Here is a 21,278-nt window from a genome sequence, read left to right as displayed (position 1 = left end):
TCCACCTGCCTCCAGCACTTAGATATACCTGAACCCACACACTTAAAACCTGCCAGACCTGTCCCTGGGGCCTTGGGAGTTGTTGACCCTTGCCCGCTCCTCCCCACGCCCCCGGGCCGTTCACTCACTGCATGAGATCCAGGGATCCACCTAGAGACAGGCTGCTAGAGCCTTTTGGTGCTTCATTTTGAGTAAACCATCTATGGTGCAGGTCCACAGCTTGCAAGTTAATTGTAGACTCAGTAGTCCTGTTTTCAAGGAGTCCAGAAGGTTCTTGGTTCCTGCTGTCTGTGATATCAGCTTCTGACAGATGGGATGGAGCTTATCTTTAATAAGACAACTCTGGGGCCCAAAATTGATTTGTTTATATTTTCAATATTTGTTGAGGCAAAAAGGAAAAGCAAACATAACATTTAAATCTTAAGAGTCTCTTCTCTCAGGGACATGTTACACCTGGGCAACACCAATAAATCTGGGACATTCCTTTTTTATTCTCTTTTTAAAACTTGGACCTCATGGACAGAGGGTTGAGTGAAACTACTACTCATGGTGCTTCATCTTCTTTGTGCCATTCTGTTTCTTAAATTATCTTTGATTTCCAAAACCTGAACACAGGGAAAGCTGCCTTTAAGATTGTCAATTGAGTTGAATGCATTAGAAAAATGGAGTTGAACATTTACCACCAACTCACAGACTGTGACTGTTTGAGGAGTAGAGTCTTGATCACCAGGCATTCACTCCACACTCAGGCATGGAGATGCACAGCACCTGGTCAGATGTAGACTCTGACTTCATGGTCAGCTGACCCCACTGCAACAAAAAGTTATTATTTAAGTCACATGTTTCTCGATGGCCCTGTGTCTCCTCTCTTGGGTGCAAGATTGCAAGGCTGCTGAGGTAACATACTGCTGTCCTGGAGCCCCTGGAGGGACACAGAGACCTGCTCTTGCCTTGCGCCTGTTTCCTGAACTGATGTGGATGATGAGGGAAGGGTGCAGATAGGCAGTGATCAGCTGTAGGGAGCAAGTTTCTTTCCTATTAGGACACACAAGTGCTTGATTGTGTTTTTGGTGTGGACTATGATGACTTTGGTTTGTGTGGAAGAGCCCGAGTGCAGAACAGTTGTGTCCCCATCTCCATGTCCTGACCTCTTTCTCTGAGAGGGTATTGGTCCATGTGACATGTTGCAGGCTCTCAGTTAGGTCTGCACCATGCGGGGCCTCAGCCTGGGGCTGCCGGCGGGCGAGTACGGTGGCCCCAAGGCAGGGGGTGAGCTCTTCCTTTGAGGGATTGACTTTACATCCCCAGTTATCCCCTCCCTCTTCCCAAAACATCCTGTTCTGTTTATTCCTGGTGCTCAAGTACCTGTAATGTCCCCTAGGGCAGCAGTCCCCAACCTTTTTGGTGCCAGGGACTGGTTTCATGGAAGATAATTTTTCCGCGGACAGGGAAGAGGGATGATTTCAGGATGGTTCAAGTACATTACATTTATTGTACAGTCAAACCTCTCTGCTAAAGATAATCTGTGTTTGCAGCTGCTCCCCAGCACTAGCATCACCGCCTCAGGTCCACCTCAGATCCTCCTAAGGAGCATGCAACCTTGATCCCTCGTGTGCACAATTTATAGTAGGGTTAATGCTCCTATCAGAATCTAATGCTGCTGCTGATCTGACAGGAGGTGGGGCTTATGTAGTTATGTGAGCAATGGGGAGTGGCTGTAAATACAGATGAAGCTTTGCTCACTCACCTCAGCTGTGCGGCTGGGTTCCTAACAGGCCATGGCCAGGAGCAGTACAAGTCCACAGCCCTGGGGGTTGGGGACTGCAGCCCTAAGGGATTCACATTCTTCTCTTTACATTTTTCTGCAGAGTCTCAAGTCAGATGAAGAAACTGAGAGTGCTAAAGAACCTCAGAATGAATTATTCGAAGCACAAGGTAAAGCCAGGCCTCACGTTTTGTGTTCTGTGCTTTTGACGAGAGCTTTGAAAGCTTAAGGAGCTGTCACTGGGCCCTGCACAGCCACAAGTATAATTTCCTGGGAAATGCACAATGTGCGTAGTGTCCAGGGTGCACCCCTTCTGGAGTGGTCAGAATGTCATCACAGCTGTGAGATGGTCACTCAGTTTTCAGCTTCCCCTGAACTCAGATCCCGGGGCAGAGGCCACTGGCCGAGGGAGCAGTGTGCTTCTGTCTCATTTCATGGTCTATAAGTGACCCCACATGGCAAGTGTGGCCCTGAGGTTTCAGGCTGGAGGGCCCTGCTCAGCCTGATCACTCCCAGGGTGGCCCTACACCTCCTTCCTGGCAGTCAGGGATGAATGCAGTCTCTTCCCTGCTGTGATGGAGCAGCATCGGCACCTACCAGGGTCCCAGTCTGTGCCCCAATGGGGTGTAAGACGTGGTGCTGGCCTCAGAGCCATATGTAGCAGCTGGAAGGCCAGCAGCTGGTACACATAGGCAAATCACAGCGCACTAGCATCAGGACACCGTGTAGCGTGGAAAAGGGAGGGCCAACCATGTGTGCTGTTGTGGCGTCCTCTACAAGATCCAGTGCTTTGGGAACAGAAGCTGCATGCACAGGTGTGAGCGGGACGTGAACTCCACCTTTCTAGGGTGATGTGCATTACATGTTTCTGTGGGTACAGAAATATTCTAGGAGGCTAGGCAAAAAAAAAAACTCTTCACAGTAGATTCCTCTGGGGAGCGGAACAAAGGTTTTGAAGGGAGGGGGACTTCTTTTTCATTTTAATTATATTTGCCTGTGATGCAACTTTGATATTGAAAAGCAAACAGCTATTACTTAAGAACCCTGGAGTGTTACTGGGAAGACAGGACCAACACCTGTGGCAAACAGTGCAAAAATAGAAGACAGTGTATTAATTAGAATTAACTGCTGCCTTATGTGATGCCTACAAAAGTGAAAAAAGGAGTTCCACAGTGAGATACATGTGAGAGAATGTGTCACAGTGGGACATTGAGCACCAAGTAACTACTCTAGGTGATTCACAGGGGGACCCTGGCTAACCCTTGCAACAGGCTTGACATGGTTGAGCATCTCTTCCCTCAGAGCAGCCCGAGGCCCGGGGGTGAGGGTCTTGCTGAACTTGAGCACAGAGCCAGGGTTCATGCCAGGCCTTGATGACCACAGCCCAAGCTTTCATGACACTGCTGCAGAGCTGCTTTGGGAATGGGCTGCTCCTCCAGGAAGGTGGGGAGAAGGTGATGGACTTGGGATGGGAAATCATGTGAAGTGTCACTCATGCCTCTAGGCTAAGGGGGCTCAGACTAGAACTGCCTCAGAGTGGCCACAGGTGGCCTCGGTGTGGCTGGGCCTCCTTGAAGCTTGGCGGCTCAGAGTAGTCAGCCATCTCACCTGGCCGCTCTGGGCCCCAAGCACGTGTGGTCCTGAAAACAAGGCTCGGGTCGCCTCATTGAGTTCAGGCCAGCCTCAAAGTCATACAGTGTCTCTCCCACCATGTTCTGTTCGTTGAAACTGACACATGGCTGCCAGATTCAAGGAGAGGGGACTCAGACCTTACGGGAAGAGTATCAGAATTTTGAAGCTGTTTTCTTAAACTGCCCACAGAGACAGGCTGAAAGAAGAGGGAAGGCATTTTGGAAGAGGGGAAGAGTTGGAACAGGTGGGTGTCATGTGCTTCTAGAAACAGAAAAACTGGAGGCATCAATAGACTTGTGGGGAGCAAACTGTGGGGTCCTTAACAACAAGATGTAGAAGGTGCAGGGGGCCACAGGAGGCTGTCCTGGTCTTCGAGGAAGGCAGTGATGAGAGGGACAAATGCTTTGGGGTGTGGACTGCCGGTGACTGGGGAGGAGAGTCTGGAGCTGAATGAACAAGGACAGAGGCCTCTTCAGGCTGCTGCAGGCAGCCTTCAGCTGCCTGGTTGGGTAAGGAGTGGGGGGGCACTGTTGGGTATATCGTGGTAGAGGAGCTGTGAGGTCCCGCCAGGAAGATGTCAGGCTGCCAGCTCCACTGTGTCCCACCAGTGAGATGTGGTTAGATCTGTGACTCCTAGTCAGTGCACTGCACCCTGGGCACCCGCAACCTGGGTGAGTGCCCTGTGATTTCCTTTGTCCTGGGCTGGGCTATAGGCTGGGTGTGCTGCTGACCATGCAGGGCAGGGAGTAGTGCTGGTCTGTATTCCTCGGTCCTGTGAGCAGTTTCACTACCTTTCTGGGCTTTTCCCTGTGAGCTGGTGGATGCCCTAAAGAGGACTCCCACATGGTGGGTCACATGGGGCTGACAGTGCAGAAACCTGGCTTGGAGACAGAGAAACCAGCATTCTCCTGGAATTTCTGCCAAAGTAAACAGTACCCCGTGGATTGTGTCCTTGAGTGCCAGGGACATTTTTTATTCAATTTTTGTTAGGGAAAACGACAGGGGAACTGGTCTGAACTTCCATCTGTGCTGCCTTGGACTTGAAGTTTCAATCTAGGATAGCAAAGGAAGCACTCTGAGGAGGAGATTATTTACAGAGCAATTTTGGTGTTTTCTGCCTGGAGAATGGGTTTGGGTTCTTCCCAGCCGTGGACAGAAGCCTTCCCACCAGGTCAGAGCTGACAGACAGAAGTACATGCACACTCTTGTCAGGCTTCAGAGGATTTGCTTGCCCTCTTCTTCCAGCCCTGAGAAAGGAACTCCAGTGTCAGGGTTGCCTTCATGTTTCTGCTCAGACATCATAGGCTGGGTGGAGTCTTAGACATGGCCTTTTCCTGCCTGGCCTTTTCCTAGCGTTTTCCGTAACACGGCCCACACATTATTCCTGAGCACACAGTCCTGGCCTTCCTTGGGGGGTGATGGTTTTACTCTTACCAGGGGAGTTATCAAAGCAGTTGATGCCCATGGGCCTCATCTACCTGAAAGATTCAGGCCCCTTACACAGAACTGCTTCACTCCGGGTCTGCATTAGGTGAATGTGGCCTCCTCCCTGCGTTGGGCTGGGTAGTATCGACTGGGTGTGGAGGGGCGTGGTTGGCTGTACAGAGAGCTCCCCATAGGCACTGCCTTGTGGACACCCAATGTATGTCCTCGTCCACAAATTATTTTTACCAGCTAAGCTTGAAACACGTCAGGAAACCAACCAGCTGAAGAAGAAAGGTTATAAAAACTGGCCATCTGTTACCCAAACCTTTTGATGAGTCTCAGAGACACCTGTGCTCCATGTGGAGTACCACCTCCAAAGGGGTTTTGCCAGAAAAAATTTTTAAAAACCAACAAAAAGTTAAACCTGAATCCAAATTAGTCTTTGAAACAAACTTCAGGTTTTCTGGAAATGTTAGGGATAGAGGAGCAAGTTAAATGACACCATGAGGAAGCAAGCTGGTAAATCTCAGATGGGGGACATTGTACAGAACAGCTGATCCCGTTTCTTAAACAAGGCTGGGCTGTGGGGAGGTGAGAGAAAGGCTTGTGACCAAAAGACTTGAGAGGAATAATAGCCAAGTGCACCGTGGGGAGTTTGGACAGTGATTCAGAAAAGTCACTGTAAGAAGGCGTCTTTGAAACAGTTGGAAAACTGCTGTTTTTGTTAGGTGTGATAGTGCCATTGTGGTGATATAAGAAAATGTCCATATTTTTTGGAAATATATACTAAATATGTCGGAGTGAGATAACATGAGATCTGGGATTTCAAACCTAGACAGTCCCTGGCTCATGATGGTTCGACTTAATGATTTTTCCACTTTATGATGGTGCAAAAGTGATGTGCCTGTAGTAGAAACCATGCTTTGAATACCTATACAACTGTTGTGTTTTTCACTCTCAGTATGCAATAAATGACATGAGATAGGGAACACTTTATTATAAAATAGGCTTTGTGTGAGATGATTTTGCCCAACTGTAGGCTAATGGACATGTTCTAAGCACATTTAAGGTAGGCTAAGCTAAGCTAGGATGTTCAGTAGGTTAGGTGTATTAAATGCATTTTTGGCATACGATATTTTCAACATAGAACAGGTTTATGGGGACATAACTCTGTTGTAAGTCAAGGAGTACGTGCACTTTTGCAGGGAGTTAGCTACGCTCCCCGCAAAGGGTTGCTCAGGTCCCTCAGGCAGGGGTCGTCGCAAAGGATGAAAAAATAGTAGGAAACAGAAATAAAAATTAATATGCAGAGCCAAAGATATAGTTTATAAAGTAAAAATTTATGACGATAGACAAAGGAGGGTGCCCGGATGGTTACAATCTCTTCCCTCGGAAATGCAACTAAGACTGAACTTTTACACAGGTACTTATAGGGCAGATACAGATTCTTGGTTGCCAAGGGTAACGGGATGTACATAATAATAGGTAGTTTGGTTTAGGGTCAAAGTCTTCTAAAAGGCTACTACAGATCCTTTAACTAACTTTATCTAGGTGAACAATGAGTTACAAAATCTTCTTAGGGCAAACTTCTAAGTTTTATGATAAGGCTATTATTACTTTAGCAAAAACAGAGACATCTTGGCTCTGGTCATTGCGTATTAGAACAGAGATTTCAGAAGTCAACATGAGCTGTGCCTTATGCTAATTACTTTAACGGCATGGTTCTGTCTGGGCCCAGCTTGGGCAGTAGCATATCTGTTTGATCAGCTCTCATCTCCTGCTGCCTGTCTTTGTTGATCAACTCTGGCAACCTATGGCTCTAGGCAAGACCTGCTTTGTCTTTCAAAACAGGTGAGAGCCATAACCCAGATTGCAGTGTCGCCTTGGAAAGCAACTGCTAGTGACCATTGAGACGCCCTCCTGAGGCGAGGCAGCTTTTGATATGCGAACTAACACGTTTACATTTTGCTTTAACGCAAAGCCTTGCTTGACTTCTGAAATCATATCTGTCTCTAAAAATAGAGGGAGCATTTCTATAAATCAGTATTTCTTAGGCTCAATGCACTTTCACATACTTCAGCTGTTAGGAAAGGGGGAGAAATGAAGTCTGTGTGGCAGAGTCCTGTCATCACTTAGCCCGAGCAGCAGGTGCACTGGGCTTCACTGTGTTCTTCTCTTTGCTCTGGATAGGTTTGAAAAGTTTCTAAAAATTAGGTTTTAAAAAAACTGGTCTTTTTATTGTAAATACAAATAATAGAGCCCTCTTATGTGCTTTCAGTGGTCTGACTTTAGAAGCTTCCCTTTAGAAAGAGCTTTGCTGAGGTGGAGCAGAGATTTTCCTTTAACATTATGAAAATTTGCAAACACAGTGAAGTAGAAAGAATTGTACTGTGAATACCCATGTAGCCACCATCTAATTCCACCTTTGATGTTTTTTGACTCCCATGTGTCTGTCCATCGTATCCATCTGCTGTCCCTCTGGTGTCAGGGTAGTTAGCCAGCACTGGCGTGCATCCCCCAGGTGCTTCAGCCTGGAGCACAGCATTTAACTCTTGCTGGGTTTTTCTCCCAGCTTTATCAGGTGTGATTGACAAATAAAAATTGTATATATTTAAGGTATACAGCATAATGATTTGGTATATAGGTATACACACACATTGTGAAATGGTTAGCACAATCTGGCTAATTAACACATCCATCATCTCACAGAGTTACTTGTGTGTGCTGAGAACTTTTGAGATCTACTTTGTTAGCAAATTTCAAGTAACCAATAGAATCTTGTTAATGGTAGTTACCACGCTGTATGTTAGGTCTCTAATACTTACTCATCTTGTAATTGAAGGTTTGTACCCTTTGACTAGCATCTCCTCCCACCCCATGCCCCAGCCCCTGGTAAGTAACCACCATTCTACTCTTGGTTACTGTGAGTTCCAAATTTTTTAGATTCTACATATAAGTGAGAATTATATGCTATTTGCCTTTCTATGTTATTTCACTTATTTTGCTTAGCACAATGTCCTCTAGGTTGTTTCATGTTGTTGGAAATGGCAGGATCTCTTATTTTTAAGGCTGACTCATATCCCACTGATTGCTACTCCCCCTTGCTTCAGGCCAGCGGCAGACCTGGGGTTCTGAGGTCTTCGGGAGTCCCCAGAAGTCCTGCAGCCCCTCCTTTGACACCCCTGAGAGCCAGGTCCAGGGCATCTGGGAAGAGCTGGGTGTTGGCAGCAGTGGGCACCTGAACGAGCAGGAGCTGGCTGTGGTCTGCCAGAGCGTCGGACTCCGAGGATTGGAGAAAGAGGTGAGAGGGCCAAGATGGACCACCCCAGCAGCTTGTCCCTTGCAGTGGTCATGGGTTGAGTCTGGAAAATCCTTCCACCCTTCAGTCAATGATTCAGGAATATCACTTTTGATCTAAAACCCTTTGATGGATCCTGGCATTTCTGCTGAATGTCAACCTCCAGCACCTTGGAAAATCCCTTTCTGGCTGCTTGAGTCAATCTCACTAACTCCCTGCCACTCTCACATGAGCCGGGAACGTCTAATACCTTCACTCATGATCCTTCTCTGCCTGGAACACCTTTCCCCTTCTCTGGGCGGCCCAGTTCTACCACCCAGCCTCGATGCTGAGTCTGAGCCTGCCTGTGTTCCCCGGGGATGTGTTAGCTCTGGAGGGGTGGGCTGAGGGCCCACCTGGGGAGGACTGTCCTCAGCGTTGCACCCTTGCTGGACAGTGGATTGCGGGGCCTGGCTGTGTTCCCTGTGCACATCTGCACTGCATCCATCAAGTTCCTGTCCTGGTAGACAGTGAGTATTTGTGGAATTGGGAAGCTTAGGTGATGTTTACTCACAGTGGGGTGGAGACTGGCAGGGCCTGTGGGCTTCATAAGACAGGATGCGGCCTTGGGAAAGTACAGCCAGGCGTGGCGTGGAGTTTTCAGTTTGGCTAAGGACAAGCAGACTGCCTCTGCTGGGAGCGGGGAGGCCCTGCTGAGGATGGCTAGTGCATAGCTCTTGTGGGTGGACCTCTGAGCCTGAGGTGTGGTGGCTTTTGTTTAGGAACTGGAGGACCTGTTTAACAAACTGGATCGAGACGGAGACGGCAGAGTGAGTCTTGAGGAATTCCAGCTTGGCCTGTTGAGTCATGAGCCTACCTCACTTCCAGAATCTTCCACTCAGGTCAACCTGAGCAGGCCCTGGTCTCATTACCAGGTAAAATGAGACAATTAAATCTTGGACCCTAGCAGTAGCCATCACTCTCTGGTCACTGAAGCTGCTGACGCCCTGCCTGTGCCACATACAGCAAGCTGAGCTGTCAAGGACTTGGACAGGGGCCTGTGCACACGTGTATATGGGAGGCCTGTGACTTAGATTCTACAGCCACACAGATCTGCGACTGATAAGTGTTGCTTCTCCCTAGCTGTGTGTCCCTGGGGCCATTGCTCACCTTTTTTGAGCCTCAGGCTCATCTGTAAAATGGGGACAGTCTGGGTACCCACCTCACAGGGCTACAGAAGATAATGCACAGTGTGTGGAACATGGCAGCTCCTCAGTGTGTCCATGTGCGGGCATGGACCTTCTGGGGCTCTGCCTCTGTGTGGCCAAGTGCTTCTCACTGCTAATCCCAGGGAGGAACATTAAAGCCCCTTCATCGTCCCCCTTCAAGTGAAGACATGCTGATTGGGCTGTCTGGTTGGGCCACGCAGGCACAAGGCCTCAGAGTTCTTGCAACAGTGCCGTGCTGGGTGTCAGGAGCCCCAGGTCTGTGTCCCAGCTCTGTTATCGCAGAGCCGCCTGATCTTGGACAGATTACCTGCCTCTGCTCCCTTGTCTAGGAAAAGGAGCTAACGATAATCTTGTGAGTTCTTATTAGGCCCTGATGAGACAGCAAAGTGCCAAGCAAGGACAGGCTTAGGGTGGAAAGCACAGATGCACCGAGGCTTACCACTGCCTGGGGCTCAGAGTATCTTCCATTTCCCCCATGCAGGTCCCAGAGGAGAGTGGCTGCCACACCACCACAACCTCGTCCCTCGTGTCCCTGTGCTCGGGCCTGTGCCTCTTCTCCAGCATTGATGATGGCACTGGCTTTGCCTTTCCTGAGCAGATCATGGCCGTGTGGGCCCAGGAGGGGATTCAGAATGGCGGGGAGATCTTGCAGGTTTGGAATTGGCCGCTCACAGCTACTGCCCCATTGGGTGATGTCCAGGCAGTGGTGGGGCCGAGCAGGGGACCTGGAGAGGAGGATGGATGGAGCACCCCATGCCAGGGGCACATGCTCTGTGTGAAGTCCATATAGAGAAGTCCAAGTAGAAATAGTTTTCCTTTAATTTTTGCTATTAAAATATAGGAAATTTTAATTTAAAAATAGAATAAATAGGGAGAAAACAGTGGTCTGAAAAAAAATCCATGTGGAAGTAGGCTTTAGTATCTTAGACATTTGTCCCCAGTCCTAGGGAAGGAGGTAAGATGAGTAGAAAGAAATCCCTTCCTTGTGATGAAGGTGTCTGTTGGGCACCACTGTCACCGTGGTTACTGATGAGCTCATAGGGAGCCAGCATTCCTCCCCGAGCAGCTGCCCAGCTGGCTGAGCTATTCTCCCCATGGCACCCACTCAGTCTAGACCCTTCCTCCCATGGGCCACATGTTGGGGGGCTGTCTTCACGCAGGACCACAGCTCTTCACAGGCTCACACTTCCTCTAGGGACACGGGGCCAGCCCTTGGTATTTGGAGGGAGCTCTGCCCTGGGGTGGCAAAGTGCAGGGTGCACAGGGACCATGTACAAGTGAGAAAAGACCACCTGGGGAAGTGTAGCAAGCCAGACTTATTTTTTCCAAATTTCACTTTCCATTGTTAAAAAGAGATTAACTGTACAAAAGTGTCTAAAATAAGAAGGAAAGCCTACCGCCCTTTGTCCCCATTCCCCAGGGGAGGTGGCCATGGGTGGCTTAGTGGGCATCCTGCAGAGCTCTTCCCTGGCACGTGAAACATACATACATTCATACATTCTGGTTTAAAAAAAATTTTTGTAAGATTGGTATCAAATGAGGTATCTTGCTAATTTGTGTGATTTTTTCCCTATTACTAGATGTGTAGAGTTTTTCCATTTTTTTCCTGTTGTAAATCCCAGCATAAACATCCTCATGCTCCTATGCTGGTATTTCTCTGAAAGGTAGATTCCTGAAATTACATATTTTAATTCTTGACAGGCTCTGTCATATTGCCAACAAAAATGCCTGTTAGCACAAGCCAACAGTATGTGACAGAGCCCAGAGCCAGCCGTGAGAGTGGTGTGCCAGACTCTGGGTGGAGACCCTCCTGGGCCTAACTTAGCCAGCCAGTTTCCCCCAGGATGAAAAAGGTCAAACCTGGGCAACTGGCACTCATGGGTGTTCTGAAAGCCAAGGGCTGAGCCAGAGTCACCAAAATTTGCACGCAGGGAGGGGAAAGAGCAAAGGTGCTCGCAGTTCTGAGTTGCCCTCCAACACCTAACTCCTTGGCACTGAGGTGCCCTGGCTGCCACCGTGGTCTGGTTGGTGATGAGTCTCCATCTTGCCTCTGCCATTTTAGAACTTAGTCCTTTTACTGCTTTCCTCCTGTTCTCAGCAGTAGAGCTGCTCATTCTGGCACTGCCTTATGAGGAGACCCTGGGTTGGTTTTCTCTCACTGCTTAACAGATTATCACCAAATTGTGCCCTGCAACACAATCAACATTTCATATCTCACGTAGTTTCTGTGGGTCAGGAATTTGAGAGCAGCCTAGTGGGGTAGTCCTAGCTCAGGGTCCTTGTGAGATTGCAGTCAGACATCAGCCGGTACTGCAGTGTCCCAAAGGCCTGCCTGGGGCTGGGGACTGCTTCCAGGATGGCATACTCATCCCAGCCAGGTGATGCCCGCTGTGTGCTGGAGGCCTCTGTTCCTTACACATGGGCCTCTTTCTACAGCTGCTTGAGCATCCTCACAGCATGGCTGCTGGCTTTCCCAGAGCAGCACCAGGGATCTGAGAAAGAGCAAGGAGGAGGCCACCTGTCTCATGACCTAGCCTGCAAGTCACACACAATCACTTCCTCAATATTCTGTGGTTAACATTGTGATACAGGAAAAGCCAAAATATTTTTCTTAGTCTTTCAACTCGACAGTCAATACAGAATATTCCCCATAGGTTCCCTGTACACCAAGCAAACAATTCTGCAGTGGATACCAGCTGGGTGTCCTCTAATTCAGTTAAATTCTGATACTATTTACCTGGAGATAGGGTGAGATCCCACGAGGTTGAAGGCTCAGTCCCACAAGACTGCCCCCCACTTGACATGCCAGTTGCAAGTAGTAGGTTGTCATCTATACTTCTAACTGGCTGGGTATAAACTGGGGTTCCCATGACCTCCTCTTTGGGTTTCATTAATTTGTTGTAGTGGCTCACAGAACTCAGGGAAACATTGTACTTACATTTACCCATTTGTTATAAAGAATATTTCAAAGGATACATTGAGATGGAAGAGATGCTTAGGGTGAGGTATGGGGGAAGGGGCGTGGAACTTCCATGCCCTCTCAGGGCAGCGCCCTCCAGGAACCTCCATGTGTTTGGCTATACAGAAGCTCCCAGAACCCAGCTCTTGGGGTTTTAATGGAGGTGTCATTACATAGGCAAGATTGATTAAACCATTGGTCATTGGTGATCAACTCAACCTTTTGCCTCTCCTTTCCTCAGAGGTTGAGGCTTGGCTGGAATTCCCAACCCTCTAATCCTGACTGGTCTTCTGGGACACCAGCCCCTACCCTGAAGCTACCCTGGGCCCCAACCACCAGCCACCTCATTGGCACACAAACGATGCCCTACCCTGAAGCTACCCTGGGCCCCAACCACCAGCCACCCCATTGGCACACAAACGATGCTCCTATCACTCTGGAGATTCCCAGAATATTAGAAGCTGCATGTCAGGAAGTGGGCAAGGCCAGATACGTATTTCACAATATTACAGTTACAGGGGTGAGTCCTAGCAGGTGTGGGCAGGGCACACTCAGTAGGTGCTGGCACAGGCATTCGGGCAGTTGTGGAGGCTCCCACGCTGAGATGGTTTCTGATGACTCCCTTTTTGGTTGGGAAGCTGCTGCTGTGTGTTCCCTGCTCCCATCCAGTGGGGTTGTTGTGGGGAAGTTGGCACTTGTGTAATAATAGCCTCAGCTTCCCATGTTGCTCCACAAGCTTTACCTGAAGCACCATTTCCTTCAGGAGCATGTGGTGGGCAGCCGTGGGAAGTCAAGTTCCCGTTCTACAGGGGAGTGTCCAGGCTGGGCACGTCCTGCCACCTGCTCTGGTGTGTTCTGACATGGTGCCTGCTGCTGGACTCATGTGAAGCTGTTTCTGATTTTTAAGAGTCATAGTTGGAAGCAGGAGTGAAGAATTCTTGAGACCAGAAAAGCAAATGCAGCTAAATATTAGTAATTGGTCACTTGAGCTGAGGAGCTTATGGGTTTTCATTGTTCTGGTTTTTTTTTTTATTGTGGTAAAGTACTCATGACATAAACTGTTCTGTTCTTTTAATTTTACTTTTAAGTTTATTTTCCAAAATCCTGAGGGGGAAAGAATGCTCCTGTCTGGAATGCTTTGGACAGCGGCTCCCTCCTCTGATCATTTTTCTGCCAATAGAATTATCCATCGTACATGTATTTCATAGAGATATATTAATCACGATTCTTTTAGTTTGAAATGGCAAAAACCCAATTCAAAAGGAGAACGTTAGGGGGTGGCCTGGGTGGGCAGTAAGGGAGGACTTCAGGAATCCAGGGCTCTGGGCTCCAGGGTTGCCATTAGGTTCTTTCCATCTCTTCCTCCGTGGTCTTCCTGGCCATGGGGCTTCCTGAGGCTCACACAGTCCTTACAACCATTGATTTCAGAGGGAAAAAGGGCCTCACTCCCCTGGATTCCACATTAGTCCACATGAGGTGCTTGCTTGGGACATACCTTTGTCTCTGTCTGCCACTTTGTTTAGAGAGGGGGACTCTGTACAGCCCGGTGCACCCATCCCTGAAGGAGGGATGAGGGTCTGGAGGACCACGGTTGCAGACAGTCCACCAGAGTAACCTGGGGTGAGGAGGGGCACCTCTCAAGAGGCAGACATAAAAGGGGCAGGTGCCACCTATAAGAGTTGGGGTGAGTCTAGTTCCCTGGACTGCCCATGGGAAAGAGCGTGTGCTTGGAGAAGATCCTCATCCTCTCCTGCCCAACGGGCTTGCTATTTCCAGAGCCTGGACTTCAGTGTGGATGAGAAGGTGAACCTTATGGAGCTGACATGGGCCCTTGACAACGAGCTCATGACAGTGGATGGTGCCGCTCAGCAGGCAGCCCTTGCCTGCTACCGCCAGGAGCTGAGCTACCACCAGTAAGAGCCTGCGAGGGACTGCGGGGTGTGGGATTGAGGCCAGCCAGGTGGGCCTCGAGGGGTGTCTGGGACACACAGGACATTGGGCCACCCTCATCAACCCCAGACGGCCAGTCCTGGGGCAGGGCTCTGTGCACTACCTGCCCCGTGCTCTCCAGCCCCTTTAGCTGGCGCTTACGGAAGGGTGAGGACAGAGCTGAGCTATGGAGAATGGGGAGGTGAGTGATATCCACTTGTCTGCATGTCTGGGCTAGGCACGGTGTAAGGACCCAGGGGACTGCCTGGTCAGGCTTTTGAGTCTACAGAATTTCAGGGTCTCTGCCTTTCCTCATGCTTGGTGAGAGGCTGAGCCCCCTTGACCAAGGTTCCCAAGGGAAGGGCTTGAGCTGACCCTTATCCTGCTGATGCCAGAGCTCGCAGGTGCGGAGGTGGGACCCTCCGGTTGGCTGGGGGATGTGCCTTTGAGAGCAGCCAGAGGAAAAGGAAGTGCTTTTCAAACATGGTCACAAAGTGCCCAGTGACAGTGGGCTAAGAACACATTCCCTTTTAACTGGGTTCCCTTTGGCTTGGCTGATCACCCAGGCCATCCTGCTAAGCAGATTCACCTTAAGATTGTTTTTATTGGCCAGGTGCGGTGGCTCATGCCTGTAATCCTAGCCCTCTGGGAGGCCGAGACGGGTGGATCGCTTGAGGTCAGGAGTTCGAGACCAGCCTGAGCGAGACCTCATCTCTACTAAAAATAGAAATAAAAATTATCTGGACAACTAAAAATATATATAGAAAAAATTAGCCGGGCATGGTGGTGCATGCCTGTAGTCCCAGCTATTTGGGAGGCCGAGGCAGTAGGATCGCTTAAGCCCAGGAGTTTGAGGTTGCTGTGAGCTAGGCTGACGCCACGGTACTCACTCTAGCCCGGGCAACAAAGTGAGACTCTGTCTCAAAAAAAAAAAAAAGATTGTTTTTATTGACATTTCAAAGCAGGAGAATAGATTGGCAGAAATCACAATCTCGATCCTAAAGACCTTGCATCTCATTAGGGACCTACATTTCCTTAGGTACTGACAGAGGAGCCTTCTGGCCTCAGGCAGCTCTGCAAGTAGAGAAGGACCTGTACAAATCCCTCCCTTGACCTTGGGAGGAGAAGGGGGGAAAATCTCCATCTGAGGGGAAACAGTCACTGGAGTAGCAGCTACCACGGTAGTTTATGGAGAGCCTCGGCTGGGCCTGGGTGGCCAGACAGAGCCAAGGCCACACACGTGAATCATCTCTTGCTCGGTGACTCCCCTTGCACTCACTTGGATGCCAGGCTGCTGGGTGTCAGGGCTGTGGCCGGTAGGGATGGTGGCTGGTCTGCCTTCTCCGTTTTGTGCATCCATTCCTGCGATAGGAGCTGGGGATCCAGGGCACCCGTGGCCCAGCTGCAGACGAGAGAGCACTCAGATCCATTCTCAGGCGTCCTGGCGCTGTCTGAGAGATGTGGCACACCGCAGGGCTGCAGTCTCAGACTTCCTTGGCAAGTCATTTGGCCTCTCTCTGTCTCTCTCAGGATACACATTTGTAAAATGGACATAGCAATTTAGAAACCGCCTTAAGAAGGGATTGGTGGTGGCAGTGAGGTCGGCACAGTGCTGGTCCACCTGCAGTACGTTGACGCAGCTGTTTTTGAGACAGAGTCTCACTTTGTTGCCCGGGCTAGAGTGAGTGCCGTGGCGTCAGTCTAGCTCACAGCAACCTCAAACTCCTGGGCTTAAGCGATCCTACTGCCTCAGCCTCCCGGGTAGCTGGGACTACAGGCATGCACCACCATGCCCGGCTAATTTTTTCTATATATATTTTTAGTTGTCCAGATAATTTTTATTTCTATTTTTAGTAGAGACGGGGTCTCGCTCAGGCTGGTCTCGAACCAGCTGTTTTTATCATTCACGCAGACGTGGGGCTTGCTGGGCCTGCAGTGGGCTGGGAGGCACCAACGGTGGCATCCCCACCTGACCCTGTCCCCTTCCTGTGGCAGAGGGCAGGTGGAGCAGCTGGCGAGAGAGCGGGACAAGGCGAGGCAGGACCTGGAGAAGGTTGAGAAGAGGAACCTGGAATTTGTGAAAGAGATGGATGACTGCCACTCTGCCCTGGAGCAGCTCACAGAGAAGAAAATCAAGTAGGTTCAAGGCCCAGGTGGTGGCTCCTCATCTGGGCCTCCCCCAGCCCCAGTGAGGACAGGTGGTGGATGCAGGGCTGCTAAGGCTGTGGCCATGGGCATTGTTGAGCAGAGACCTTCCTACTTTACCTGAGCCCATAGGAATCTAGAAGACACAACCTTATTCCAAGAGGAGGGAGCATTTAGAAAGCAGAGTTCTGCTCTTTATGATATTGGTGCGTGTCTGCAGGCTGCAAGGGATGTCCCTGTCTCCTGTGCTTGCTTTCCTGGAGTTTGTCTCACATGGGCTACATCCTTCTTTCACCTGTCTGTTTGCCTGTGGTGGGTGGGCATTTAGAGAGGGGGCCAGCAATATTTTCCTTTGGCCCAGCAGGTAGAAAGAGCTCAGTGAGTGAAGCCTGACTCCATGCAGCACAGCTCTAGTGTGTTGAGCGGACTGGGAACAGTGGCTGGACAAGCCAGAGAAAAGGATTTCTCATAGATTTTTTTTTTAAGGACACAAAACCACTGCTGGTTTATTACAGAACATCTGGGGAAATCCTGCCCAGGAGGATTTCCCAGGCTGTGGCAGGGAAGGGGCTTCTTTGTTCCCATGGGGAGCCGTCTGTGCTGAGAGCTCAGCTGCTTGCTCATCTTCTTGAGGCTTTGCTCTCTCAGAGGTGTTCTCCTGGAGGGGCAGCAAGGGACCAGCTTACAGAAAACTGTGACCTCTGTGCGACCTTCCTTTCACCCCAGCACTGGCCACTTACCAGCCCTCTGTAAGTGATGCTCGTGGAGGAAGACTCTTCTTTTTAGACGATTGTGTTCAAAAGCTAAAAGTCACTTGATTTGAGATGATCGATTTGAGTTACCGAGAATTGATATGCTCTGGTCAGGAAGGGTAGGGCTTGGTTCTCTCCCAGCCATCTGGGAAGAATTTTGTGACGTGTCTTTCCTGGGCTCAGAGGGCCATAATGTCTGAGGCGGCACCTCTGTCCTTGAGTCTGGTTGAGGGATGCACAACACATGAAGAGAAGAGCTGAGCTGCAGCCTCGGAACCTGTGGAGACTGTGTGGAGGTTTGGGTTCTGTCCCGTATGCAATGGGAAGCTATTGGTAGGTTTCTGTGAGTAACTTCTACGGTCATGTTAGGTTTTCCTTATTACAGAGGTAGTGAGCAATACATGTTTATTATAGAAAATTTACAAAATACAAGTAAAAGGAAAAATAAAACCAGAAATCTCACTTTCCAGAGGGTATTACCTTAACATTTTTTATGTCCTTCACTTTTTTCTATGTACATAATTGTTCACAAAATGGTAGCATGTCGTAGATACTTTTCTGATGGCCACAGAGCATCCCACTGCGTGGGTCTCCATGTGGGTCTGCCATATTTTACTTGACCATTTCCCTTTTGTTGTTGATTTCAACAGTTTTTAAAGAGTTGGATAATAGGATCAAATATGTGTTTTTAAAGCTATCTCAAAGGTCTGTGGAGTGTTAAATTAGTCAGACCTATTGTATTGCACTTCCTCCGTCTTCCCCTTTGGATATTATTGTTTGTTTAAAGTTCTGAGCCGAGATGAAAAGTCCAGGCTCTGTGGGCTGCAGGGTGAGCCCAGGTCTTGTCTTGTGCCCAGTTCCTGATGTTGCCAGGTTTCTGCTGAAGTTGGAGCCTTGTTTTTCTCCAGTCTAGGTAGACCTGTTGGAGAAGTCCTGAGAAGTGGCTGCTTTAGTGACAAAACTAAGAGTTGGCACTGTTTTCCTGATGATGGAAATGGTTATTGCAAAAGATGAATGGGGCATCTGAGAAAAAAATGCCCCCCACCTCTTCCTCAGATTGCTCTGGGAATTCACTGTCCATGGGTTTTATGCAGCCTCTTTCCTGGGGAGGGAGGTGACTTTCACACCTTTGGTATCAAAGGGCTGGCGCCTGCAGTGCACAGTGGGGTGGAGAGGCAGAGGGTGGCTGTGGGACCCTCCTCAGGCAGCTCTGCTTGCTCAGTCATCTGAGGGCTCCAGAGGTGCAGCTGCTGGCATTCACAGGGTGACCCCCTGGTCTTCTTTTCTGGGGTCACCTCCACGAGCCCATGAAGGACACGCATCTACCCCCAGGCTTGCCTCTCAGCATAAGCAGTTCGGCAGAGGCAAGAGGCAAGGTGGCCTGGCATGTGCTAAGGGTCCTGGGGGCCCATGTGGGCCTGGGCAGCTTGGGGGAGCCCTGAAGTGATATGTCTATGCCATGTTACAGGCACCTGGAACAGGGATACAGGGGAAGGCTGAACCTCCTGCGGTCCGAGGTGGAGACAGAGCGGGAGCTGTTCTGGGAACAGGCCCTTAGGCAGAGGGCTGCGCTGGAGCGGGATGTGGGGCGCCTGCAGGCCGAGGAGGCCAGCCTCCGAGAGAAGCTGACCCTGGCCCTGAAGGTAGGGGAGAGCCCAGGTGTCCATCCACTCACACCTATATCTTCCTGGTCAAGGCTGCACATATGCTGGTGGCTTTAAGCTTATCTGTCAGGGCAGGGAAATGCCTGGGGCTTCAAACTAAGGAACATTTTCACAGGAGGGAGGGGTCCCCTTCTCAGCAGAGCACAAGGGTCTTGGCTGTGCTAGCAGTGGTGTTGCCTCTTCCCCCTCCCCCTCGCTCCTGCTCTCTGCTCTGGGTCAGATGGACTTGAGGTCAGGGAAAGCCAGTGACCGCAGCTTGCACTGCGGCACCCCCAGAGACCAGGTGCACCCCGGGCTCAGCAAAAATACCGGAACTAAAGCCCAGGCTGCCAAAGGCCTGGGTTTGTGGCCTGGAGCCAGAGAGGTTTTGTGGGCTTTGGTGAGTGTCCCATGACTTGCACCCACCTCTTGGCTCCAGTGAGGTGCCTGCCCTCTGCCACCATAGCCCACGGCACAGCACGGAGGCAGCCAGCGCCCAGGTGCCTCGCCTTTCGAGGGGTTTGTTCGCCAGTGCTGATCACCAGTGCTGTTGGTGAACAAGCCTCTCACTTATAGAGAAGTGACACTAGTCCTGCCCATGTCCTCCTGCGCTTCCTGAGCCTGATGAATCATGGGCTGTGTCTCATAGGAAAACGGTCGCTTACAGAAGGAGATTGTGGAAGTGGTGGAAAAGCTCTCGGATTCAGAGAAGCTGGTCCTGAAACTGCAGGACGACCTGGAGTTGGTGTTGAAGGACAAGGCAAGTCCTTTTGCAGACTGTGAGTCTTCAGAGAGGAGGGCCTGTGGGAGCTGGGTAAAAAGTAGGTGGCATCTTAAGAAAGATGAGCTAGGTGACTGAATTTAGTGTTTTTCTACTAAAATTTAGAATGGAGAGAAAATTAGTATGGGGACTTCCCTCTGCTCTGCTCCCCCTCATGGCAGCACAGGGGGTGCTGTTGCCTGGCCAGGGCCAGCGCCATCTGCACAGGCCTCAGGGATGGCAGAGAGGGAGGGGAAAGCTCTGTGCCACCTCGAGGCCCCCACCTGGGCCTCAGATTGCCTTGGGAGGAGGAGGAGGTGGAGAGGGGCTGCCCAGGGCAGGGTCCTGGCTCCAGGTGTGAGCATGGCCGTCTTCAATAAATCAATAAATCCAGAAAATCCTTCTGCTCTGAGACCTTTTAAACAGGCTAAGGAGGGAGGAAGAGAAGGAGGAACAGAGTGGTTATACCTGGAGATGCAGAGCTTGGTGTCGGAGAAGCCAGTGAGGTTCTCAGATCCCAGGGGTAGGAGGAGCGGTCCTGCTGGCCTGAGGCTGGCCCGTCACCTCCTGTGTATCTGACTTTCAGCTGGAGCCTCAGAGCACGGAGCTCCTGGCCCAGGAGGAGCGGTTCACAGCGGTCCTGGAGGAATATGAGGTCAAGTGCCGGGTACGTGCCCTGCCCTGCCCTGCTTGTAGTCCTGTGTCCAGACTCTCAGTGTCCACGTGCAGTGTGGTCCACAGGGGATGGCAGAGTGTCTGCTCCAGGTGGAGCCTCTGACTGCGGCTGTGCTTGGCCACGGCCTGGCCAAGCACCCTAGGCTGAGGGTTCCCTGGCTTTGCATCCACCTGTTCTGAATGCCACCTCCATGTTTCCAGGTACCATGTAGGGCTTCATCTTGTTTTCTCGTGCTAATGTTCAGATTTCCTGGGCCAAATCTGACAATGGGTATCCATCCCATTCAGTTGGAGACATCTGGGCAGAGAGTGGGCAGAAGTGGCGAGCAAAATTTAGACCTCACGACCCCCGTATGCTCTTAAAATTACCAAGGATTCCAAAGAGCTTTTGTTGATGTATGTTATGTGGCTTATATTTAGTATTTACCATGGTAAAAATTAAAGTGGAAATTGAACAATGGATGAATTCATTTAAGAATAATAATGTCTTAACAGGCTAACATAAATAGCATATTTTTGTGAAAATAGCTGTTTTCCAAAAGAAAGAAAAATTAGTTGAGAAGTATACCATTGTATTGCTAATCTCTTTAATGGCTGGCCTGATGGTGGACAGCTGGATTCTTGTATCTGCTTCTTTGTCAGTGTCTTGTGATATCACAGGACACGGAGCCCCTGGAAGCGCCACTGTGCCAAAAGAGGCTGGGCATGAGGAAGGCAACTCAAACCTTCTTGTGTCATGAATCCCTCCCTGGGGGCTACAGCCAGGCTGGCGGGAGGCCTGGACGCCCTCCCTGGTGGCCTTGCAGCTCTGCAGACCCTCCTGTCCCTCTAAGTCAGCTTCTGGTTCTGTAGGACTCAGATGCTGAGTGTCTGATCATTCAGGCTCAGGTAGAGCCTGGGGTTGGACCACTGCCTCCTTGGCACATTTTAAATGCACGCGGCTGCATTCCAGGCCATTCTGGCATCTCCTTTCCTTACTTCCCTGTTCCCCTGAGCATCTGAGACTGGACTGTTCTAAAGGTCAGGTGTTTCCTAGACTTGTGAATAAAGCCCAGTTTTAGTGCCTTGAAGGCTGCCTTACAGGTGG

The 21,278-nt window shown here is 50.1% G+C and overlaps 1 protein-coding gene across 5 annotated transcripts in view; it reads left to right on the top strand.

Moving 5' to 3' along the window:
* The window catches only part of NINL (ninein like), a 122,365-nt gene that overhangs the window by 63,933 nt on the left and 37,154 nt on the right, over positions 1-21,278 (top strand). For 4 of the 5 annotated variants that reach the window (XM_045528850.1, XM_045528849.1, XM_045528846.1 and 1 more), the window contains exons 5-13: positions 1,869-1,935; positions 7,933-8,123; positions 8,882-9,034; positions 9,810-9,980; positions 14,064-14,200; positions 16,212-16,352; positions 18,582-18,756; positions 19,406-19,516; positions 20,103-20,183. In XM_045528850.1, the coding sequence (XP_045384806.1) occupies positions 1,869-1,935; positions 7,933-8,123; positions 8,882-9,034; positions 9,810-9,980; positions 14,064-14,200; positions 16,212-16,352; positions 18,582-18,756; positions 19,406-19,516; positions 20,103-20,183 (1,227 nt within the window). The remainder of the gene's footprint in view (positions 1-1,868; positions 1,936-7,932; positions 8,124-8,881; positions 9,035-9,809; positions 9,981-14,063; positions 14,201-16,211; positions 16,353-18,581; positions 18,757-19,405; positions 19,517-20,102; positions 20,184-21,278) is intronic. The other variant, XM_045528847.1, reaches the window with a different exon arrangement.

The sequence above is a fragment of the Lemur catta genome, chromosome 17 (assembly GCF_020740605.2).
Source record: "Lemur catta isolate mLemCat1 chromosome 17, mLemCat1.pri, whole genome shotgun sequence".
Taxonomy (NCBI): domain Eukaryota; kingdom Metazoa; phylum Chordata; class Mammalia; order Primates; family Lemuridae; genus Lemur; species Lemur catta.
The sequence above is the reverse complement of the archived record's forward strand: the minus strand, read 5'-3'. Positions and strand labels throughout refer to the sequence as shown.